The sequence below is a fragment of the Pantherophis guttatus genome, chromosome 3 (genome assembly GCF_059756535.1).
Source record: "Pantherophis guttatus breed Tessera chromosome 3, ASM5975653v1, whole genome shotgun sequence".
NCBI classification, from domain to species: Eukaryota; Metazoa; Chordata; class Lepidosauria; order Squamata; family Colubridae; genus Pantherophis; species Pantherophis guttatus.
In genome coordinates, this window is record NC_142065.1 from 180,930,217 (window position 1) to 180,949,453 (window position 19,237).

The 19,237-nt window shown below is 37.0% G+C and overlaps 1 protein-coding gene across 3 annotated transcripts in view; it reads left to right on the forward strand.

Annotated features, from left to right (window-relative positions):
- Nucleotides 1-4,577: 4,577 nt before the first annotated feature.
- The window catches only part of CRISPLD1 (cysteine rich secretory protein LCCL domain containing 1), a 30,144-nt gene continuing 15,484 nt past the window's right edge, over nt 4,578-19,237 (forward strand). The window contains exons 1-2 of one of the 3 annotated variants that reach the window (XM_034429991.3): nt 4,578-5,106; nt 6,589-6,897. In XM_034429991.3, coding sequence (XP_034285882.1) covers nt 6,646-6,897 — 252 coding nt within the window. In that variant the 5' untranslated portion in view covers nt 4,578-5,106; nt 6,589-6,645. Of the gene's footprint in view, nt 5,107-5,171; nt 5,571-6,588; nt 6,898-19,237 lie in introns of those variants that run through there. The other 2 variants (XM_060681933.2, XM_034429992.3) reach the window with 2 other exon arrangements.

Below are 19,237 nucleotides of genomic sequence, written 5' to 3' on the forward strand. Positions count from 1 at the left end.
CTAACATCAGACCCGCTCGGTGCTGAGGACCTTGGAGAGCGGGGCAGCTTCTGAGGCACTGACAGCTCTTAAATATGCAGAGCTGTCAGCGGCTGGGCCAATCAAGAAGCTGGTAGCCGTCGACCGGGCCAATCGGCTGCTCCGTCCTTATCACGTGTGTGGCCTCCGGATGCAACAATTTTATTTTTAGCACAAAATCAATTAATTTTTCTTACTTTTTAAATTTCTTGATTATATACTTTCTTTTAAAAGTCATGAATAGTAACACTGAGCTTCCAGTGGGGCTTAATTGTGATCTAATCATCACTGGGGGAATGGAGATGGCTTCATGGTGGAGATCAGTGCCCAGTGGGTCAATCCTAGATCTCCAGATAAAGGAGATATTATGTAATGACATAGTTGTTCTCCAGGCAGCACTACCTGTAAGAAATGAAAATTTTGTGGTTCACTTGCAAGTTCTGTGGCTGGGAAATATGAAATTCCATTGAAGTTCTAGCCATGATGAAGCCTTTATGGACAATTACCCCAACCAAACCTAATTTCTTAGGCATACTTGGGATTATTTTACAGGTTGAGACAGTGTCTCCTTTGTTGCAGGTAGGATTCCTCTTGGCAAGTTTCATTTTTTTTTTCTAGAATGCAAAGTTGAAAGAGAATTTAAAGATGTAAGAATAGTTGTCAAAAACTTTAACAAGATACAATTTGAGAAAGCTTGAACTGGATAGGTATTTTTAAAATATATATATTTCTTTAAAAGTACATTGGAATATCTGTAACTGAATTAGGCAGTTGATTTAGACATTTCATGGGAATGTTTTTACTTATTACTAAAAATTGTCTGTCTAATGCAGACAATTGGTGTGTTGCAGACAATTTGGTTTTACAAAACAAAAGATACAGGTAACATGAGCAGACTGTGCTTCTGATTGAAACCATAGTGATGTGGATGTGATTACAGCATTAAAGGTGAAGGAAGATAAAAGAAGAAGCTTTCCCTTTCTCTTTGTTGTGACTTTCTCGTTTGTGACTTTTACTTTTGGATTGTAACTTAATATCTGTTTAAGACTGCTAATCCTGTTTGGTTCACTCATGTTTCCCAAGGTATACCAGAGGTGACCTAGACAGAAAGAAAGATGAGTGGCTTTCCTGCAGTGTCATCCAGACCCCTCTCCCTCTTCTGAAGCCACCTTGCAAACAGGCATTGCAATCGAGAGGCTCCAGTGCCAGCAGGATTCTAACTGCCCACACGAAGTGCTGGCTCGTCTCCAGTGGTGGGATTCAAGTAATTTAACAACCAGTTCTCTGCCCTAATGATTTCTTCCAACGACCAGTTTGCCAAACTGCTCAGAAAGTTAACAACCGGTTCTCCCGAAGTGGTGCGAACTGGCTGAATCCCACCACTGCTCGTCTCCCACTGAAGTGGTAGCTATTTATCTAGGTACCATTTTCAAATTATCTAGGTACCATTTTCTGCTAGTTGGGCAGAAGCTGAGGTAAATGGAAGGAGTTCACCCCACCAGTGGTGCTAGGACTTGAACCCCTGGAGGAAAGACCATCTCCATCATCATTAACTCACTAAGCCCCTGTGCCTCTGAACATAATGGTGACTCAAAAGGCAGCACAGAAGGGGAGGAAAAGATTATAGCCTTTGGATTGGTACTCTAGATTAGATTTACTTCAGAAAATGTTAATTAACTTGACAGCAAATTGGCTAAGTCACTTGAAACTAAATTTACAGTTTTTGAAAAAACATATGAAAAGACATATAGAGATAAAAGAGATAAGAGAACGGAAAAAGATGAAAAACTAAAATAGATGTCTGAAGATATAAAGTAAATGATAAAGTGGGAATTTTGGAAAGTAAGAAATAAATTATAATTAGAGAGAGTTGGATAATTTAAATAAAACAGGTTTAATGAAATATGTAAAAACTAAAACCAAGACACATTCAGTCATGTTGTTTTATTGAATTAATTACAGAATACAAAACAGCTTATTCCCAATTATTCTAAATAATATGTTATACCTTTACTCTTTCTCAATCTATAGATTTCCAAAGGATTGTTGATTTATAAAATATGGTTGATGAACTTTCAGTATGTCTAAACCTTTAAAATGCCCTCCATGTGCACAGTAATGTTGAGCTATTTATATGGAATTTACTTCTTCCATAATGAAATTATATCCATGTAAATTTAGTAATAATATTGGCATCCAAGGCATCACTGAAAAAGGAAAAGCTGCTATGCAAATGACAATGTGGAGGTTATTTTACACAGGAAAGAAAAGTGTTTATTTTGCCATGGCATCTACCAGCACTGAGATGCCTAAATCCAGTTCCAAGCTAAGTCGGTAGCGAAACATCTCTATGTTGAATACAATAACAGGATTTGCTAGTTTTCACCTTTCTATTCCTCGTCAGTGCTCACTTTCTGATCTTTACCAGTTTATCTATTAGATTCCCTTTTTGTCTGCATTCTGTTTATTCCTCTTGAATTCTCCCTAATCTTGTTCTAGTCTTTTTCTTTTATGAAAGTATAAAGTGGTCATATTTTTCAAGCTTCATCAATGCCCAGAAAAGCTGATAAAAAAGTATATACAACTAAGTCTGCATTAGCTGCATTCCAAAAAATTAGTAAACTAGAATACATTCTGATAAGATAGTTCATTTCATTTAGTCCCCATGTTTCCTTTCCTTAAGCTACCTGTTCATTTACTTTACATAGTTGATTCCCTGCACTTTTGTCATGTTTCTGTCAAGTATGCATTAAAAGAAATTGCTTTTCTAAATTAAAAAAAGATAACATTATTAAACCTTTGGAATTAATGCTTTGAATGACATTTTAAAAGAACCGTTTAACATATTTGTGAACAGAAAAAGTTAGATCTTTTATCCGGATTGCTAACAGGCCATTAAAAAATATTATTGCCTATGTGATTAGATGAGTGGTCTCTTTAGCATCAGTAGAAAAAAGTAGTAGAATTCTCTAATTTTACAGTATAAAGCTTCTGTGCATAGCTAATATGGTAAGTTTTTTTATGTGTATAACATTTAGTACTCAAAATGAACTCAAAATGAACAACGTGGAGAAACTAAGGCAACATTACAGATTAACATTATCTTTAATGCAAATGTACAAACATAGCTGTACACGGAGAGCCAATTACAAAAATATTGAGACCTGCCTTGTAACTAATTTCTGATTCCTGAGAATAACTTATGAGAACTAGAACTTTACATTTCTTTGACCTATCATGATAAAATGCTTAAAAAGTATCTATGGAGATTCTTAGTCATCCAGGTCATGGTTGTCCCAAAGGTGCTTTTTCAAGGGAAAACCAGAAAGTCCAGCTGCCTCTTGAAAAATCACCTTTGGGACGGCCTAAAAATATCTATATGCCTCTCTGATGGCATGCGAGCCATCGCCCCAGTTCAGCTCTGCTGCGCGTGCATGTACGCCTCTTGTAGGCCAGCTGGTCTTTGGGTCTCTGCTGTGCAGGGTGCATGCAGGAGGCACACATGCATGTGCGGGGGAGGGTGCATGCAGGGGGCCATGCACACATTGCATTTTGGGCGTTTGGCCGTGTGCGCTTTAGGCACTTGGTCCGGAAAAGGCTAGCCATCATTGCTCTAGTTATTGTACTGGTTGCTACCAGTAATAGCTTTCCTAGCCCAATTCAAAGTGCCGATTTAAGTCTATAAAGAACCTCACAGCATGGAACCATCTCACCCCATTCTTCTCATCTTATGAACTCATAAAGAGAAGAGACACTTAGGATGCCAGCTTCACAGAGCTGAAGAAACCTGGACCTGATGGCATGTGGTCCAAACATTTTTGGAAATCCTTTGCCTTCAGAGATGAAGCTGGCCCTTCATTATAGTGCTTCCACAAGGCACATAAAATTATACATTGCTCTGATTAGTTGTTGAATTTTTAGTAAAGATGTCAATGCTTGGGCTTGCAATTTCAACTTTTTAATCTGGGTGTAATAATACTGGTAATGTTGTTTGTGTGATTTGTGGCGTTTCATTGCATTCTGTTATGCAAGGGGCAATGTATAAAAATTTAATAAATGATTCACTGATGTAAGTCAGACTTATTAATCATTGCTTTTCACCATCCTACAAAATGATATTGTATCTGCTACAGGAACAATGTATACAGGAAAATATAACACTGTCATTTTAGTAAATTGGGTGTTATACATTAAAGTAGACTTTAACCAAGTTCTGTTACTATATCATAGTGTTTAAATGGGACGGGATGAGGGGGAAGTATTACATTTTTATCTTGAAGATTTTACTGTAAAGATAAATAATGTGAACTGAATCCTGTCTTATCTTGAAGATCATTAGGTGGCTTAGTGGTATTCTCAGTCTAACCTACCTGAATGGATTCTTGTGAGTATAAAATGGGCCAGATGTATGTTCTGTAAAGTCAGACTATACATGTAATACATAATCAACACACCAGCAAGCAACACAATCCACTAAGTGCAACGTGGCCCTGGCTTCATTTCGTCGCAATAACATTTCGCTTGAAATCTCCTCAGATTCTCCTCCTTCCTTCCAGCCTGAATAATTGCCCATTGACCTGTCCCTGACAAGAGCCTGAGTGACACTGGAGCAGCCTCTCACCGAAGACCCTCCCGTGCGGGGGTGGGGTGGGCTGGGGGAGTGAGGGCGACGGATGATGTTGGTGGGTGGCTACGGAATCCCGTTGCCCACAAACCTTTCCCCGCCTGGGATACTGGGGAGGAGTGAAGAGCCCGGGCGCGTCACGGTGGGTGTACGCGCCTCGGAGCTTGCGATAAAGGGCTGGCAGCGAGAGGCGCTCCGCTCCCCAGCAGCCGGCTAACCCCCTTAGAGGCGCGAAGCTCGCCCGTGCTGTCGAGGGAGAAGGAAGACTAACATCACTGTGAGCTGCCACTTGGCACAAACTTGGGCACAAACGTGGGAGCGCACAAGTTGGCAGCAGGCGCCTAGGGCCGGAGGTAGCGCGTCCTTTTCTGCCACTTTGCTGCAAACTTTCAACGACGCCCCGTGCGACCTTCGAAGCTGTGCAGCTCCACCCGCAGCGACCCGCTTTCAGAAAGAGGCCCGAGGTAAGAACCTTCCTTCTTGGCTCTTTGCTTGCAAACGTGCGCCTGCGCACACTGGCCAAAGTCCCAATTCCCAGCGCGATTCCTTTTCTGTGCCGGCTGTTTGCATCCCTGTGAAAGAAAGCAGTCCTTTGAACCGAGGGGCGAAACTGCCTGTGCATTTTTAAATTTCTCTCCCACCCGGTGGCCTCCCTGGAGTTCGGCGTCGTTCCCAGAAACAGGAAAGAAGAGTCATTGTCCCACTGCAGTGGGGGCTCGTTGGCTCTTGCTCACAAGATAGAGAATAAAAGAGAATTGGAGGGGGGGGGTTATTGAGGGACTTTGATCCTTTTGAAACAACTTTGATCAAAGTTGTTGAAACCTATGGATTTTTAAAAGTATTTTTACAATTTCTTGTAATAGAGATGTGATTATGCAAGGCAAGGGAAAATGCATCATTCAAAACCTGCCTCTTTTATTTTTCATCGGTTTGTATCATTATGCCCACTTTCCGTTTATTAATGAAATGCTTGTAAATTTCATTGATTTCTGAAAGAATTGTACCTTCCTTATTGCAGGTATTTAGAACAATTCAGATTATTTACTACAGTTTAGAAGGAACTCTAACTGATCTTTTTTTGGGGGGGGGGCTTGCTTGCTTGCTTGCTTTGTCAAATACCTTGAATATGAATTGTGACCAAAGGTTTGAAAATGCTCATGAATTAGTTCTAAAAATAGAATGCTTTTGTTCAAACTTACATAAAGTTCAGATCTGTGTTACATTCTTTGGTGTCTTAACTGAAACTAGCATTTAGAGCAGTGCTTCCCAAACCTTTTCCTTATTACCCAAAACCTCTTATCAGAAAATCCTCCTTATCCAATGTAGATAAAAATTTAAGCCAATTTAAATGTCCCTGAGTAATGGGTTCATGTATCATTAATCAAAGAAAAACCACTTTCCCAAAGTTTGGGATAATTTACCCAGATTTGGAAACCATTGAATTAAAGAGTTCATCACAAGTTTAAATGTCTTCTGAATGACTAAAAGGTAGAAATATAACCTGTAATGTTTTGTATATAAATTGGCTTGCAATCTAAAATGATTATATTTTTACAAAAAATATTTTTCTACAGACCTGCTTAGATAACGTATTTTCTTTTTCTATTCTTTAATTTCATAGTTCTTTTTAAGTTACAAAAACTTTTTCAGAAGAGATTTTGAAAGACAGATTGTCAGTTAATTATATGGTTTTTTTTCCTTTTTAAGTACTTCCATAGGAAATATTAGTTTCTTTCAAATAGTGCTACAGTTATGCATTTAAATAGTCCAACATAATGCTAGTGAATGGAGACAAAGATAAGTTGCCATTCAGAATCAATGCAAATATGGTCTCTTTCAGTTATAACTGAACACATAACATAACTCTTTTTAGTTATGACATTGAAACAGCTGTACTTTCACTGCTGAAAAATAGCTTGACTCTCTTTTGCCATTTCAACTGACAGACCTGAAAGAAGCTTTTGGTTTGGAATTAACCCAGAAGAGTTTTGACATCATTCATCATGAACAGTGAAGAATGGTTTAGAGTAACTGCTTTGCTAGTCATAGCTCAAGCAGTTTCTACTATGGTGCTTCCCAATGCAACAGTATTTGAGGACATGCTGGAAAAATACATGGATGAAGATGGTGAATGGTGGATTGCAAAGCAAAGAGGAAAAAGAGCTATCACTGACAATGATATGCAAAGTATCTTGGATATTCATAATAAATTACGGGGTCAAGTTTATCCACAAGCTTCCAATATGGAATATATGGTAAGGGTCTATTCTTCATCTTCAGAAATTATGTGGAGGGAATGGGCGCGGAGAAGAACAAAATGACAGAATGGTTTCTACCTTTGAACAACGTAGAAATATTACCTATTTGATATTGTATATGCTTTACAGCATTTTCTATTTATCTTTCATGAAGTTATCATAACAAAATAGAACTTTCTTTTCTTACCAATTTCATGATTTCTTCCAGAACTGTTAAAATGTTTTCTCAAATTCACATTTTTAAAGTTATACTAGACAATTGGTTCATCCTTTCAGAGATATTTACTTATCTAAATGGATAGACAGAATGACTATGGGTGGGCAAAAAAAGCAGCGAGAGTAGGAGTGATTTCTATCTTCCTGTTAGCTTTCCCATTCATTTTAATTTTGGGAAGCTGGCAGGGAGGGTAGGAAATTATGATCACATGACTATGGCTGACTGGTGCGCTGCAATGGCTACAACTTTGTGCAACTAAGAAAACTTAGTGGTGAGGAAAAAGACAGTTGATAAGTAGACTGACCAAGAAAAGGAGACAACTATATATGTGGACAACAAGGAAGGAGGGGAGGGAGGAAAAGGGTGGAAAGGAATGAAAGAGATGAGTGGGAAAGAGAGAATGTCAGCATTTGTGACATAGTAAAAGTTTTGAGTAAAAGAAATAAGGAAGAAATATTGAATGAAATGAACAAAAGAATTTCTAAAAGATAGGGGAATGGATGTAAGATTGAATAGGTTTGAATTTACAGAGTGAAATTGATGAATATATTCATGGAAATGAAAGTGAAATATGCATGAAAATTAAACTATATCCCAGGGGGAAAAAAGGTTATTATTTAGATAGTAGTGTAGGAACCAGTAGAAATGTGCATGTTGGTGATAAGGTTGTATACATTAATTCACACATGCATTACTCTATGCACAGAACAGATAGGTTTTCCCAGATCCAAACATTTTTATGTTCCTGTGTTGACTAGGAAACTATGTTTGGTCTGGAAAGAACAGTGGCTGAGCTGGCAGGAAGGAGCATAAAGGAAAGAGGGCACCAGCTTTAATTTTTGAGCCATAATGTCTTTAAGAGTCGTGGTGGCTCAGTGGTTAGAATGCAGTATTCAGCTCACTGCCAGGAATTCGATTCTGACCTGCTCAAAGTTGACTCAACCTTCCATCCTTCCGAGGTTGGTAAAATGAGAACCCAAATTGTTGAGAGAAATATGCTGACTCTCTAAACCGCTTAGAGAGGGCTATAAACCACTATGAAGTTGTATATAAATCTAAGTGCTATTGCTATTCAATATATGGAACAAAATGTATTTACTGTGCATACTTCTAAGATGATTATAACTGCATTTTACACTCTGTGCAGGGGTGTTAAACTCAAGGCCCGCGGGCTGAATCCAGCCTACGGGACCGACCTGGAAACAATGAAGGACTGGCCGATGGTGCCTCTGCCAGTGAAAATGGAGTTTGGAAGGGCCACAGATGGGCCTCCTGACCTCCGTTTTTGCTGGCAGAGGTTTGCAGGAGGCCATGAAAGCTGAAAACAGAGTTCGTGAACTCATTTGCTGATAGAGCACTTGGGCCACCACAGGTGCCCCCAACATGAGTGATGTTGAGTTGGCCATGCCCACCCTGGCCCCCAAGGACAAACACAACCTTGATGCTGCCCTCAATGAAATCGAGTTTGATTTGTGATAACAAATGGGTGAACCACAGGTTTTGAGAAAAATGACTTAAGGAAAATATTCTGAAGGAAAAATAATTCTGTTAGATGACATAATCAGATAGGTCAGACTGAAATGAGAGAGTATATAAGGGGCGTGCATAAGAGCACCAGCGTGCTTACCATCCCTGTCCTAATCTTCCTTTTAATTGTACTCATTTTATGTATTCAATTCATGCTTATACTTATATATATTATCTAATATGTACTCAACAAAATAAAATAAATAAAATAAAAATATATAAAAATGATTGGGCCAAAATTCTAGAATGAATAAGAATGGTGACTGTGGATATTTATTAAAAAATACTATTTGAATTTAATACAAAATTTAACCTCACATATTGTAAATAATTTAATATAAATCTAAAAGTGTGATTAATTTGCCAGTTTGCAATTAAACACCAAGAGAACCAAATGCAAAGAAGATGAGAGATTCTAAATATGGGACAGACCATTATTTGATAAAAGTGGATAGTAAGCATATGTAAAAAAAGGAAAGTGAAAGAAATAAATGGTGGAATGACTGTAGGAAGAGAAAGATAAATCATGTATGAAGTTTTAAAAGATAGATAAATCTTCCAGTATAATGAATATAAAATGCATAGAAGGAAAAAGTATATGGCCGCTTCATGAAAAGAATTATATTATCAAATGCCACAGAAGTGAGTAAAGTTTTGCTAGCAAAATATTCTTTGTGAAGTTCCTTGTTAATCAATCTTTGTGAATTTATGTGAAAGAAGCTGGGATGAGAAAAAAATACATAAGATAATTGTTGCAAAAATGAAGATGGTATAATGCAGGGGTGTCAAACTCGTGGCCTGCGGGTCGGATGAATCACGTGCTGGCCACGCCCATGCCCTGTTTAGCGAAGGGGAAAAATTACTGATATGTCATGTGATGCTGCCGTGACAATACGAGTTTGACACCCCTGGTATAATGTGTATGAATAGAAAAATACTGCTGGAAAGAATATTGTCAAAGAACAAGGAATGGTTAAGACTGACAGAAGCAAAAAAAAAAAAAAGGACAGTGTGATATTCATGGACTTAAACAATCGCTTTGAAATTAGTGAAGAGGGCTAAACAAGGAATCTCCAGCAGAGTGAATAGAATTAAAAATAAATGTAAAATAATGTGAGATAAAACTGAAGTAAGGAAAGGGTTATTTCATAGATACATATGGGAAAGTTAGTGATATGTTGAAAAGTGCAATTTAAACAAAAAAAAACAATAAAAAGATAAAAAGAAAGTCATAAATGCTGTGAGAATGTTGAGAAATGGGAAGGCTGCATGTGTTGATGGTATAAGTGAGAAATGTTGAAATATAGATGCATTTGAGACTTAGTTAATATATGTGTGAAGATTGTGTTTGTTTCTGATGATTGGAAAATAGCAGTGACAATGAAAGTGTGATTCAGAGATCATTAGTAGTTTGCAGATGCCTACAAGACATCCATTCTCCTCACATTCTTGGGGCAAAGCCAGTTCACTAACTCATCTGGTGAGTGCTCATTGCTGCATTGCTTTGTGCCTCCATAGAATGCCAACACTAGAATTAATTTGTGACTGAAAACAGTCATTGATGCACTAAAGTTACAGTACAGATTAGCTATGTGAGTACATTCAGAAATCATACAAGAGTGCATTGGTGAATAACAAGCACAATAGCAAGAACAATAACTGAATGATACAATCAGCTCAAGAGTAAAAGAGTATCTAAAAATAGGGATCATTGAATTGAAGACCATTCATCCTTGATAGCTAAATAATTATATTTTGGAGCAGGAAGTTTGTAGTCAGAATTATATAATGACATGGCATGTATAAGTTAAGTGATAAATAGATAGTTAATTTTGGTTTAAAGTTTAGGGCAAAATTTGATTTAAAAAAAACACTTAAAATATAAAAAATTGGAAGACCAATTTTCCAATAATCTTGCTTGCCCCCCAGATATGAACTTGCCTCCTCTTAAAGATATAAAAATATTTAAAATATTTATATCTTTAAGACCAGGCAATATTTAAGAGCAGAAATATTTTGGGAGAAAGTTTCTTAATTTTATGCATATTTATTCTACAATTGCATAAAATGTAAGATATTCTTTATATCAATGATAAAGTAGCAAGCAATAAAATAAAAACTACAGAGATATCTTTAGGAAATGTATTTTGGAAGGAGTTCGGAAAAAGTCTGATTAAAATGAAATATGATTATGACAGTGAACAATATTTGAAAAGTAAATGGCAGTTACATAGTCAGTAGACAGGTGTAATCCGTTTTTTTCTCTTTAACAGCTTACTGTGAAATGAATGAATGTAGGAGAGCTTATTGTATATATGTTGATTTTTAATCAATTAATTTAATTATTTAATTAATTAAATTAATTTAATGCTGATTTTAAAAAAGTATAATAAAGTGAGTAAATGAGTTAATGATGGAATGTTTTGTGCCGTATAAAATTGAAGTTGTGGAATGAAATAAAATGATAATGGAAATAAACCACATAGACTAATTAATTATATGCTTAGCCCTGGTTCAACATTGATTTAGGGAGAAAGGTATAAATAAGTGCTATGCTCTTGATTGTTTAGAACAGGGGTGTCAAACTCAAGGCCCGTGGCATGGCTCCAGCCCATGGGATGTTTAGATCTGGCCCACGGGGCCGTCCTAGAAACAGTGAAGGACTGGCCTGTGGTGCCTCTGCCAGCAAAAATGGAGCTCGCGAGGGCAGTGAGTGGCCCTCCCTGGCTCCATTTTGGTTGTGATGGCCTCCTGCAGCCCTTCACCAATGAAAACTGAGCCTGAGAGGGCCGCGCAATCACTCGTGTTCTTAGATCATGCCTATTTGGCCCCCCGAGGTCAAACACAACTCTGATGCGGTCCTCAGTGAAATCGAATTTGACACCCCTGGTGTAGAATATGTTGGCTGATGATATGTCTTTTGTTTGCAGAATAAGTTGTGATGTTGACTGAAAACACAAATTGTTTGCAGAAAATTGTAGATAGAATGTTTAATGCAAGGAAAATGAATAGAAAGGAAATGTATCAATGAGCAAGGTAGTTGTGTTTGGAATAAAAAACTAATGCTTGCAAGTTGTATATTTAAAAATTAGAGCAAGCAAGTGAATTTGTGCTCTTTAGTGTGATGTTGACTAAAGATAAAGAAATAGATGGAAAATATACAAACAAATGTTTGTAGAAAAGAACTGGGTCTTATGCAATTTATTGTGAGGAACAAAAGTTCATTAGAAGAAACAAAAATGATTGTGTATAAGTGTTATTTTGTCCACTTGATTGAATGGAAGTGAACGTTAAACATGTGAGGAGAAAGATAAAAGTAGATTGAATGTAATGGGATTGTGTACTTAAAAAGTATCTAAATAAAAAAGGTAGAGGTTCAAAAATAAAGAGGAGATGAATGAATGTGCATAGTACACAAAAGTGAGGGACCAATATATAGAAGAAATGTTGAGATGCCTTGGTGATATAGATGAAATAAATGGGTATTGGATCACAAAATAAATATAGGAGGATGAGTGGATATGTTGAAAGAAAGCAGAATGAATCATAACACATGTAGCAACAGTGAATGTTGAGAAGAAGTTGCAGATAAAAAATAATGCTTGGATAGAATTGATGAGATCCCTACACACACACACACACACACACACACACACGTATGTATATATATATATGTGTGTGTATATATATATATATATATATATATATATATATATATATATATATATATATATATATATATATATATGAAATTTAAAGAATGAACAGCATTCGCTGAAGAGTAGTCTTGACAGAAATGGACATTTTTGCAAGAATAGAAAGGAGTTACAGTAAATGGCACTGCAGGAAACTAGAGATAGATTTTCTTTTCTTATATCATTTACCTTCAGGATTTGCACCTGTCAGGAACACAAGTAAGTGTATGTTGCACATGACCCTTTACCACACATACAGCTGAACAGTCTCCTATCTCACAAATTTCTTTTCTGACATACATAGTGTTGGTTTCTTCTCTGAATGGAAAAGAGTATCCATGTAGAGCAGGGGTGTCAAACTGGATTTCTTCAAGGGCCAGATCAGCATTGTAGTTCTCCTCCGCGGACTGGCCAGTTATCCCAGTTAAATCTGGATCAATGCAATTAAACATTGTATCTCAAATAAATTTTTTTGAGATATTGCCCTACTTATTCTGAAGCACTGAGTTAAAACATTTTTAGAAGTAAAGAATCTAACAAGTGAGGTGACCAGTCTCTTTAGGCCATATTTCACTTCTGCAATCATCTTCAATCTGGCTAGTTCCTCAAGGATCACAATACAGGTAGTCCTTGATTTCCAACCATTTGTTTAGTGACCATTTGAACTTGCAACAGCACTGAAAAAGGTGCTTCATCACTGGAGGCTTTTAAGAAGAGACTGGATAGCCATTTGTCTGGACTGGCATAGAACGGGGGTTGGACTAGAAGATCTCCAAGTTCCCTTCCAACTCTGTTATTCTGTTATTCTATTCTGTTAAGTGACTTATGACTGTATTTCACATTTACGACTGTTACAGAATCCCCATGGTTACGGGATCAAAATTCAGATGCTTGGCAGCTGGTATATATTTATGTTGGATGCAGTGTCCCAAGGTGATGTGATCACTTTTTGCAACCTTCTGTCAAGCAAAGTCAATGGGGAAGCCAGATTTACTTAATAACCATGTTACTAACTTAACAAATGCAGTGATTCACTTAACAACTGTGGCAAAAAAAGGTCATAAATGGGACAAAATTCTCTTAACAAGTCTGGGCTCAACTGTAGTCAAATTCCTGTAATAATATTCAGGGTAAAGTTTTTGTCCAGGAAGTCCTTAAATACAATTAAAGTAAATGAAAACCCTTTATCAGAAACAATAGTACTGGGCAATCCAGAGTAATCAATATACAGTATACTAGAATACCATGATTTGTAACAGTGGATATTTTTTTTAGTTCACTAAGATTATTTTATCCATTTGGGGCAGGAATTTGTCACAATCAGCATGAAGTGATAAGTATTAATAAGAAGTATTAACTGTAGCATTTTGGTAAATTCCCAAAAGTTAGGATTAGGCACATGCATTACAAATGAATACTGTAGGCACTTCTGTTCACCAATGGAGCTGCTTTGTTTTTTAGAAGCAGGCAATCTATTACTTCATATTTTTTCTTCAAAAAGCTGTGTGGTCAAACCTTTGACAAAAGCAAAACATACCGCACAGCTCCTATTATATGAAATAAGATGAAGTTTTTGTATTCTCTAACTCCTTTACTGAAAATGGGCATGATGTCAGCAAATCACATTTACCTACTATACGTCAATTTTTATCAGAAAATGATGCAAATTGACTGGCCAATGATCTCTCAAACCAGGATCCTATTTTAGTTGTCATGAAATTGTTATTTGTAGTCATAAATGATCACACAGGCATTAACATCACTATATTAATTGTTTTGTGCTTTTTTTTTTACAAAAAAGCAATGTCCTTATCATAAAATTAATGCAAACTTTAAAAAGAAGAAAAAGTAATGCGTGCTGACAGCTATCATTTGGGTGTTGGTAGGCCAAATAATGTCTTAAGGCTGTGATGGTGAACATATGGCACGTGTGCTGGAAGTGGCACACAGAGCCATCTTTCCAAGTACTTGAGCTATCACCCAACTCACCTGCAGCTGTGCATGTGCGCGGCCCAGCTGGTGTTCAAGCCTCCGGTGCACATGCATGCAATTCAGGGGACCCAGCTGGTCTTTGGAACTCTCCTGGGCATGCACGCGTGTTTGCGCATGTGTGTGAGAGTACTGGTATGCAGCGCACGCATGCGCAAACAACATTCACACATATGCATTGCATGCACGAAAGCCACGTGCATGTGCAGATGGTGCAATTGCTTCTGCAGTGCACAGGGGGAGCCATGCGAAACCTGCATGCATGCACAGATGGTGAGATTGTGTGCACAGTGCACGGTGGGGCACGCATGTGAAAGCTGTGCACATGTGCAGATGGTGTTGCGTGTACAGTGCATGGGGGAGGAGCCATGTGTTAGCGTGGATAGCACGCACACACGTGAAGTGTGCAAAGCACATACCTGTTCGGCACTTGGTGAGTAAAATGTTCACCACCATGTTAAGAACTCAATTTAAGAAAATATGAAGTTTCCACAAAATAATGGATCAGTGGCATGACTTGCCTCCAGAAATTGTGGGTGCTTCAACACTGGAAGTTTTTAAGAAGAGATCTGGACAATCATTTGTCTGAAATGGTATAGGGTTTGCTGCCTGAGCAGGGAATACTTATTATGGAAAAGTAAAAAGTTGAGGTTCAGGGTTAATGCTTTATTCTACTGCAACAGAGAGAGTCAGAAGTCAACGCCTTTTTTTTCTTTTCCTCTCTCTTTCTCAGTTCTCTTCTCCTCTTTTCCTCCCCTCTGTGTCCTACTATTTGCTTTTGTATTTTATTCTAATACAATGTTTTAAAAAAATGATATAAAAAATAGGTGATCAGATAGGGAAATTCAAGAAAGCAGAGGACATAAATAACAGTAGAGCAGAAGGAACACAACCTAAGAAAGGGAATTGGGAGCATAATGTGTTTCTATTGATATTTATATTATTAGAAGAGTAGATTACAGCTGAGAGGAATTCAGCATAGGGCAGTGCTTGATATAAGTAGATAAAACAGTTTTATATGTACTTTACGGTATCAAAATCAATAGTGTTTTTTTTTTCTTCGCACCATCTCTTCCTTCCTGCGAATACAGTTCCCATTTCTAACTACAAGATATCCTGGCCTGTGAAGTGACTGATTTTCATACGTGGTAGATTTAACCAGAAACTATTTCAAAGTGAAAATTATCTTCCTCCTTGGCTTTCTTGTTTCCTGCTCAACTTCAAAGCTTAGTGAAAGTGAATGAGATTCTATGCTTGAGTCTAGAGGCTATTGACCTAGTATCAAAGGGCTGAACAATGTCAACTTCTGTTTTTATTCTTATCTTGAACTGTTCATCAGTACAGTCTACTTTAGATGGGTGGCCAAGAAAGCAAATAGATACTCAGTCTTTGTTGTGATATCTAAGGATACAGAGGCAGGAATGGTTTACAGAATATAAATACAACTGAGAAAAATGCCAAAGCAAAAACAGGACTGTGGACACAAGGAATTCACAATTTGCAGTAGTTCCACAAGATAGAGATAACTTCATCATATTTTATTTTTGCAGTTGTTTAAATTAATTATGATAACAAAAAGGACAGCTGTGAACTTTAATCTATACAGGAACTTCTTTAGTTGAGGTTATTTACATTGGCAAATGTTTACTGGAAATATTTACAAGATTTTTCTCCTCTTAATTTATGACATTACCACACCAGATGGGGGAATAGAAGGGGAACTCATCAACTTTGCAGATGACACTAAACTGGCAGGAATAGCCAACACTCCAGAAGATAGACTCAAGATCCAGATGGATATTGACAGAATTGAACACTGGGCCCTATCTAACAAAATGAAATTCAATGTAGGGAAAAGTAAGGTTTTACACTTAGGCAAGAAAAATCAAATGTACAAGTACAGTTTATGTGAAACCTGGCTCAATTGCAATAACTGTGAAAGGGAGCTTGGAGTCCTAGTGGACAGTCAGTTAAATATGAACCAGTAGTGTGTGCAAGCAGCCAAAAAACCCAACACAAACCTAGGTAGCATTAACAGAGGAATAAAATCAAGATTATGTGAAGTAATAGTACCACTTTGTAAAACCTTAGTAGGACCACACTTAGAATACTGCATCCAGTTTTGGTCGCCATATTATAACAAAAGATGTAGAGGCTCTGGAAAAGTGCAGAAAAGAGCAACAATGATGATTAGTGGGCTGGAAGCTAAAACATGAAGAACAGTTGCAGGAATTGGGTTTCTCTAGTCTAGTGAAAAGAAGGACTAGGAGTGACATGGTAGAAGTGTTCCAATATTTGAGAGGCTGCCATAAAGCAGAGGGGGCCAATCTATTTTCCAAAGCACAGGAAGGCAAGGCAAGAAATAATGGAAGGATATTAAGCAAGGAGAGAAGTAGTGATAACAATTAACAAATAGAACAACTTGCCCTCAGAAGTTGTAGGTGCTTCATCACTGTAGGTTTTGAGAAGAGACTGGTATAGGGTGCCCTGCTTGAGACTTCCTAACAGACTTCCATGGTCCCTTCTATTATTCTGTTCTGTTCTGCTTTCAGTCATTGGAATTCCAATGCTTTTATACAGCTTCTTTTTTATTTATCTAGTGCCTTTGTGGCATTCGCTTAATGATAACGGTATTCACTTAGCAGGCATAAAAAATGTCAAAACATCAAGTTTGGTCATGTGCTGCCATGACTTACAAATGCAATGACTTGTGATTGTAATTCCTGGTTCAATCATCACTAGCTGACAACTATCTATAAGTGCCATGGTCCAATTTTTTGAAACAGATTTGGGTATATTATGCAGTGCAGCAGAGATTTTTTTCGGATTGTGATTAATTTATAAAAATTTAAAAAAATATACATATTTGTACTTTCTAAGAAAAAACTATCTTTTCTTAAAACTGTTTTCCTAATAGCTTAGGTCCTAGTATATTTAATGATTGATAAACAGATTAATATTTTTCTAAACTTTTAAAAAGTTTATTGGCACTTAACTTGCATAATAGAAATATAATTTCTTTTTTTGTGGGAAACATTTTAATATAGTGATTGTAATACTGTATCAATTATACATCCCCATATTAGTATAAATCCATTAGTAGGTTCTTGCATCATAGCTGGTATGCATCCAATTTAACCCTATGTTTCAAATACAGGAAATTCTATTCCTCAAAATTAATACTGTCGTATTTTAGCCTTCTCTATATTTTAATAAACAATAAAGAATATAGTGTGTTTTTAAAAAGTAAATACCAGTCATACTGTACTGTACTGTACTCTGATATTTACTTTACCCACTCTATTTCTTATATATAGAATGAATACAACATTGAGGCCTTATATCATGCCACAGTAAATGTTTACTTCTTTTGGTGCCAACTGTGTGCCTTATTATACTAGGTATGAATCTTACCTTTTTATTATAGTTTGCACATTTTACATCTACCTCTGAAAGTGTTCTGTTTCTGTTCTATATTCCAAAGACTTCTTTGTCAGAAAAACCTTACATATAGATTAAAAGTTGCTGCACTTACATTTTACAAAACTACTCTGTATGGACATCGTCTTATTACTGCTATATAAATAACTGTGCAAATATGACATATACAATAACATGTGCATTTTATTCCCAGGAAAACTCATTACAGGCTGAGAATTCATCAAAATGACAAAATGTGTGTCATGATACCATACTGTAAGCTTCACCGCTTACATCTTTATGTATGACAAGCACGAAAGGGATGGAATCTGTATCATATTATAATACATTTGTGTCATTTGCCTTCTCTTGACCTCTCCAACAGATGCCCTTCTTCTCTATTTTGTAAAAGTGCTTAAAAAGATTTCTTAAATATGTCCCACTTCAGAGTGAAAATTGTGACCTTCGATAAACTGAACATAACTTGGTATTTTAGGATCTCGAGTTATATTAGTAATTAGAATAGTAGTATTTTAAAGGCTTTTCTACGTAGGTACTAGAGTATTTTTTTGAATAAGGGTTGCCCTGTGTACATCAGATTTTTTTTAATTGAGTAAGATGGCTATTGAATTTTGATATGAATTTTATCTATTTAACAAATCAGGGGTGTCAAACTTGCATCTTCATGGTGGTGTCACAGGACTTTTCCCCCTTCACTAAACCAGATGTGGGCGTGGCCAGCGGATGATGCATCTGGCCCATGGGTTGCGAGTTTGACACCACTGAATCAGTGGTGGAATTCAAATTTTTTAATTACCGGTTCTGTGGGCATGGCTTGGTGGGCGTGATGTGGCTTGGTGAGCGTAACAGGGGAAGGATACTGCAAAATCTCCATTCCCTCCCCACTCCTGGGGGAAGGATATTGCAAAATCTCCATTCTCACCCTACTCTGGGGCCAACCAGAGGTGGTATTTGCCGGTTCTCTGAACTACTCAAAATTTCCACTACCGGTTCTCCAAGACCTGTCAGAACTTCTGAATAGCACCCCTGCACTCAACTAGATCATAGCCATATTTGACTGTATTACAAGGCAGCCACCAATCTCAGCTACCATGGCTATCCTGAGACTTTTACTATCAGCAAACCTTTAACACATTGTTGGAAATAAAACAATCAAAGTTTATAAATAAATAATACAAATAAAATGTAGCTTTTTCTCTATGTGTTTTTGCTCTGCTTTTACTATTTGTAAAACTCGTAGGCTCTCCTTTCAGCCAGCATCTTCTGTTACTTCTTTCCCCCCACCCCCTCTGTTCTTCCCAAATGCTGAGAACTGCAGGATTTTAATTTAAGTATTTTGTAGCACTTTCTTCTTATTTTTTTACCTTTTTAAAAAAATACCAGGTGAATCATGGATTTATATGTAAAAGCTTGTATGTTATTAGGCATATAACTATATTTAAATAATGTGTTTTCTCTAGAAAATACA